The 6,000-nt window shown below is 42.0% G+C and overlaps 1 protein-coding gene across 1 annotated transcript in view; it reads left to right on the top strand.

Annotated features, from left to right (window-relative positions):
- Positions 1 to 5,271, top strand: part of TBX15 (T-box transcription factor 15) — an 80,133-nt gene extending 74,862 nt beyond the window's left edge. Inside the window, exon 8 of the mRNA XM_081318435.1 lies at positions 3,018 to 5,271. Coding sequence (XP_081174561.1) covers positions 3,018 to 3,805 — 788 coding nt within the window. The 3' untranslated portion in view covers positions 3,806 to 5,271. The remainder of the gene's footprint in view (positions 1 to 3,017) is intronic.
- The last annotated feature ends 729 nt before the right edge of the window (positions 5,272 to 6,000 follow it).

The following is a 6,000-nucleotide window of genomic DNA, read 5'->3' on the forward strand; positions in this document are numbered from 1 at the left end:
CACTGAAAAAAAGTGACATGACTGTTTTTCTCACTTATGACCGTGGCAGCATTCCCATGGTCAGGTGATCAAAATCCGGACACTTGGCAACTGCCATGTATTTATGATGTTGGGGTCATGTGATCACCTTCTGACAAGCAAAGTTGATTGGGAAGCCAGATTCAGTTAACAACAATGTTACTAACTTAACAACTGCAATGAATCACTTAACAACTGTGGCAAGAAATGTCATAAAATGAGGGCAAAACTCACTTAACAACTGTCTTGCTTAGCAATGGAAATTTTGGGCTCACTTGTGGTCATAAGTCAAGAACTACCTGTATTGGAATGCAGAGACAAAGGACTATAAAATGACCACATGCTCTAAAACAGGGGTGTCAAACACAATTTCATTGAGTGCCGCAACAGCATCGCGGTTGCCCTTAGGGGGCCGAGTGCGTATGGCCAGGGTGGGCGTGGCCTAATGGGTGGGCATGGCTAGAGTGCGTATGGCCTACTGGGTGAGCATGGCCACCTCTACATCGTTCGCATCAAGGGTGCCTATGGGGGCCTGGGCAGGAGTGGGACAGATCTGAGGGTCTCTGGCAGAAGGAGGGTCTCTGGGCCAGGGCCAAGGCAGAGGGGGCCATTCCCTCACTGTTTCCAGGATGGCTTCGCGGACCACATGAAACCACTTCGCGGGCCGGATCTGGCCCCCGGGCCTTGTGTTTGACATGTCTGCTCTAAAATGATGTGAAGTGGATGTTGCTTTAAAGTCAAAGTGGTATGTACATCATTGTTGAAAATATACAAGCTTAAAGAACCCTGTGGTTATTTTTATGTTTTACTGATTTTATTGTAATTTCTTTGATTATTGTGAGCTGCCTAGAACAGACCTGGGCATTTTACAGCCCCGGGGCCATGTCTGGCCCTTTAGCGGTCCCTATCCAGCCCACGTGAGACCAATCAGAAATTAGAAGTCAAATGTAAATAAGCATATGCCATGCACACAATTCAACTGCACTGTTTTTATTTGGAAGGCAACTGGTATTTTTAAAATTTACATGTGTGTGTGCCTAGGCACCTTCATAGTAAACAAGATCACATAATTTGCTAGTTTTTATAAAGCAATAAAATTTATATTGAGCAGAATTAAGTTCAGCCTATTGATTCAGCCTTCCACAACAGTCCCAGTTTCTCATGTGACCCCTTGGGAAAATTAATTGCCCACCCCCTGGCCCAGTGTCATTGAGAATCAGATAGCGTACAAATTTAATAAATTGTTACTATTATTAAGTAGCAGCCTATTTCCAAATGCCTCAATGAAATGAACACTCTTGAACACTGCTGCCTTACACGCTCCTATTAAATATGCTGCTTTCCTTGCTGTCCTCAGTGATTTCATAAATGTTTCTGGCACTTCATATGTGGTTTTCTGGTGGGACTCCAGTGATCAGGGTTGGATGACTCTTTAAATAATTGAATCAACTTTCAGCACAGAAACATTGTCCAGGTTGCACAAGATGATGACATAAGTGAAATCAATCAACATTGTCTGGTATTCTTATTTTCTGGAAATGTTAGGCACTAGCTGTTGACTTCTGCTGCCTTTTATCACATTATATTGATATTGTAGTCTATGCAAACAAAAATTGATGCCAAAGAAAGTTTTCCCTTAAAAATGAACATATCCAAAATGCAGTGGGAGAATTATAAGGATTCCCAGGACACAGAAAGCAGAATATTGGGCAGAAGTAAAGACACGCGTTTCTTGTACTGTTGAACAACAAAAAGAATTAAGTTCATGTCCGTACATCTAAGTTGAGTTCTTAAAGATGCATTGACTATTCATGCCTGGATTCTCAAAACCAGAAAACAGAGGTGGTATTATTTTCTATGAACTGCATTATAAACTGTTTTTTTTAGTATATTTATAACAAGTGGGGCTTAAAACAAAATGGTTCACTGGGAATTAAGCCTTCAAGAAGATTCTGCTATTTAGGAACACGGTTGACTTTGAACAGAAGCTTAAGTCTCACAAAGGGAAGCAGGATTTCATGGGAGGAGAAGAATGTGGGCTTGTTTTTGGGTACCATTACTGAAAATGGGGGGACATTCTTGACTACATCTTTGGGGGGGATGTGTGAAGAACAAAATAGCAACATTTTTGGAGGGTCATTTGAAGAACCTAGCAAAGGGATATAGTATGATTTGCCATATGCTTAGACTCCCCATCCTAGTGATACTTCCCTTATGGACAGAAATCCAAAGAGAGTGGTGAAGATGCTTGCCTCCCACCCAGAAGTTGAGAGTTCAATCCTAGGTGGTGGCAGATGTTTCTCTCCTAGGGTGCAAAGACAAAATATCTGCTGCAAACTCGGTGTGACATCAGAAAGGCCATCCAAGCAGTAAATGCTCACTGAACCAGTCGCCCTGACTCTACCCCAAATTAAGGGATTACAGGGTCGTAAAAAGGGAGGTATTTTTTTAAGCATACTTCAAATTTTTGAAAGTATGCCATGAAGAATCTTACAAAAAGGAGGATATAGAAAAGTTACCTATTCAATTCAATAAGTGTTTGCAAAGGGAGGTTACATGAAAAAGTGCTGTATTATTGAAATGCAGTTTACTATCTTCCTCTTCTAATCTATAGGACTTTTTCAACTATCTCTGCTTGCTTCTGTTCTTTTTCTGGACATGTGAAACTAAGTTCAGACAAAGGCCTGGGCTGTGGTTGGACATTATTTTATTTTCTCAGAAAGCCAATGGAGCTCATTTGGGGCTCAGGGGCATTTTTGGAAGAAAAAAATGCAGCGAAGCTTTTTCTTTGCTTTGCAGTATGCTGGCAAAGTTTTTGGCTACCTAAGGACTTTTGGAATGAATTGGAAATTAGGACAAAAGATCACATTTTTCATCTTTTCCTTTGGGATAAAACAAGAAAGCAGATTATTAGAGGAAAAGATAGAAATTGAAATAAGTGTTGTTCACGTTATATAACTTATTTTAAGTTGTTGCTTTCTTTTCTGTTGTCTTCCTAGGGGGCAGCACAGGCACTTCCCCAACAACCTCCAGCACAGGGACTCCCTCACCCTCGGCATCTTCCCACCTCCTGTCTCCATCTTGTTCTCCCCCAGCCTTTCATTTAACCCCCAACACTTTCAATGTTGGCTGCCGAGAGAGCCAGCTTTGTAACCTGAATCTCTCCGAGTATCCACCGTGTGCAAGAAGCAACATGGCTGCCCTGCAGAGCTACCCAGGGTTGAGTGAGAGTGGATACAGCCGGCTCCAGAGCGGGTCTTCTGCTGCTGCTCAGCCATCGGAAAACTACATACCTCAGCGGACTCCAGCCCTGATCTCGGGAATGCCTGCTCCTTCTGCCCTGCCCACTAATGGCAAAATGGAAGCTTATGGTAGCCAGCTGGGATCATTCCCAACATCTCAGTTCCAGTATGTCATGCAAGCTGGCAACCCCACCTCCACTTCTTCTTCTTCTTCCCATATGTTTAGCGGTGGCCATATGCAACAGAGTTCTTATAATGCCTTTTCCCTTCACAACCCTTATAATTTGTATGGATACAATTTCTCAGCTTCTCCAAGGTTGGCAGGAAGCCCTGAAAAACTGGCCACCACACAAAGCACTTTACTTTGTTCTGCTCCTTCCAGCGGGGCCTTTGGAGAGAGGCAATATCTTTCGACAGGGATGGATCACAGCATGCACGTGATCAGCCCCCCCAACAGTAGCCAGCCTACAGCCAGCACTTGTGAGAATAGGCAGTATGGAGCTGTCACAGGATCATCTTCACAAATGTCTATGCACATGGTTTAAATGGTGCTAGGAGCCATCGCCTTGGCCAAATTGTGAGCAAACACCTCATTTTATCTACTGGTGGTTTCGTCCCGGTTGCTTTTCAAATTTAAACGGGACTTGTATTCGAATGCTCAATGGAACCTAAGCCAATTATAGCTATATTTCAAAGAACTGAATAGTGCAGACTGGAATCAAAAGCCATGTGGAACTATATAGCTTCCATCTTCAATGGATGCATTTTAAAAATAAAGAAAACTGTTTACAAAAAATAGGGGCCGTGCTTTACAGTATATGCAATAATTCTCTTGAGTTGGGTGTGAACTGTTCCCAACAGAAGCCCGGTGTTTCTTTCTTTTCTTTTTCTTTCTTTCTTTCTTTTTTTGGGAAGCTTCTCAGATGTGTGCACCAATTGCTGAAGATTCAAGCTGTCCTATATAACTGCACTATCGGAAATAGACGACTGCCAAAATGCCTTCTTGTTACCTACATTTATTAGTTCAAGTTCATAGCCATCTCTCACTCAGCTTGGTGAACATTTTATCTGACTGGAATGTCTCTTCTTCAGAAAATTTTGCCTTTTCTATTTTGGGAATATATGGCTCTTGCCAGAGAACAATATTTTTTCTCTTTACAAAATTTTGCTTGAAGTGAAGGAGAGGAAACGCCCATTAACCTTGAAAGATTTTCTTGATGTATGCAGGCAGGGAATTGTTTTTATAGCAGGCTTATCTGGAAACAGCCATGACTGCTGCTCACAGTATCTCATTTTGAAAAGGAATAAGGGGAAGTTGTGCTCAACTGAACATTTAAGGGCTTATATAAAATGCAAAAAATTGGCAAGCCATGTGCAAAACGTTTATCTTCCACAGGAGGTAGTTATAAAAGAAGAATTTCTCTTAGTCAGGGGTTGTGTTGAGTGGATATTACCAGAAGAGGCAGAAGCCTCATTGCAAAGGGTTATAACAGAGCAGGACCTGTTCTGTCTGCTGAATTGGCCCAGAAATAAGTGCCTTTCTCAAATATTTCTCTCTTCTAATATTATTTTTTCTTAATCTGTTGGAAAGTAAGTAAGCAAATAATGCTCAATAAAAAGAGCAAGGTGATCTTTTAAGTTAAAGTGTGAAAATGAAATTGCCAAATAACGCAAATACAGGAACTGCAGTAGAGAGGTTGTTTTGATGTGTTGTAGATAAATGTATTTAATATGTTTCTAAGCATTTGTGGGAGGGAGGGGAATACAATATGAATATCAAATAGGGTGATGAAAGTGTATGTAAAATATATATTAAGAAAGAAAGTGTATAAAGATTTGCCTTATGCAGAGAATTCTGTTTCTAAGTGCCAAGCACAGATCTTATACAAAATAAACTTTTGCCCTTTTTGTGCTTTGTCTGTCAGGAAATAAAATTGACATACTATAAAACCAAAATGGTAATAACTGTTCACAGTGAGATGAGCCCAGTTTTCTTCAGGTCTGCAAATTAACTGACAGTTGAGAGCTGTCACTGGTAGAGGTGTAACATGGGAGTATCGGGAGACTCCCAACACAACTCTCGCGGCTGCATTCTGTACCAGTTGGAGCCTCCGAGTGGTTTTCAAGGGTAGCCCCATGTAAAGAGCATTGCAGTAGTCCAGACGAGAGGTCACGAGTGCATGAGTGACCGTACGTAGGGCATCTCGGTCTAGATAGGGCCGTAATTGGCGCACCAGGCGAACCTGGGCAAAGGTTCCCCTAGTCACAGATGTTATGTGGTCTTCCAAGGAAAGCTGTGAATCTAGGAGCACTCCCAAATTGCGAGCCTTATCTGTGGGGGGTAATAACTCACCCCCTATAGAAAGAGATGGAATGTTCTGAGTATCCTGAGATGCAGGTATGTACAGCCACTCAGTCTTGTCAGGGTTGAGTTGAAGCCTGTTCTTCCCCATCCAGACCCGAACTGCTTCCAGGCAATGGGACATCACATCCAGGGCATCACTGAGGTGGTTTGGGGTCGAAATAAAAAGCATACTGGTGATACCCGACTCCAAAACCACGAATGATCTCACCTAGTAACCTTGCAAGCAATGAAAGCACTTTGGTCCCTGCTTGTTCTTCAGATTTGGTCCCTGCATTTACTTAGGGCTTTTTCACAGCAGCCAATGAAATGAAAGCTACAGGAACATTATGTTATTTTACAGGGTGGTCATAAGATACATTTATTCAGTTACATTCC

The sequence above is a fragment of the Vipera berus genome, assembly GCF_964194415.1.
Source record: "Vipera berus genome assembly, chromosome: 2".
Classification (NCBI taxonomy): Eukaryota; Metazoa; Chordata; class Lepidosauria; order Squamata; family Viperidae; genus Vipera; species Vipera berus.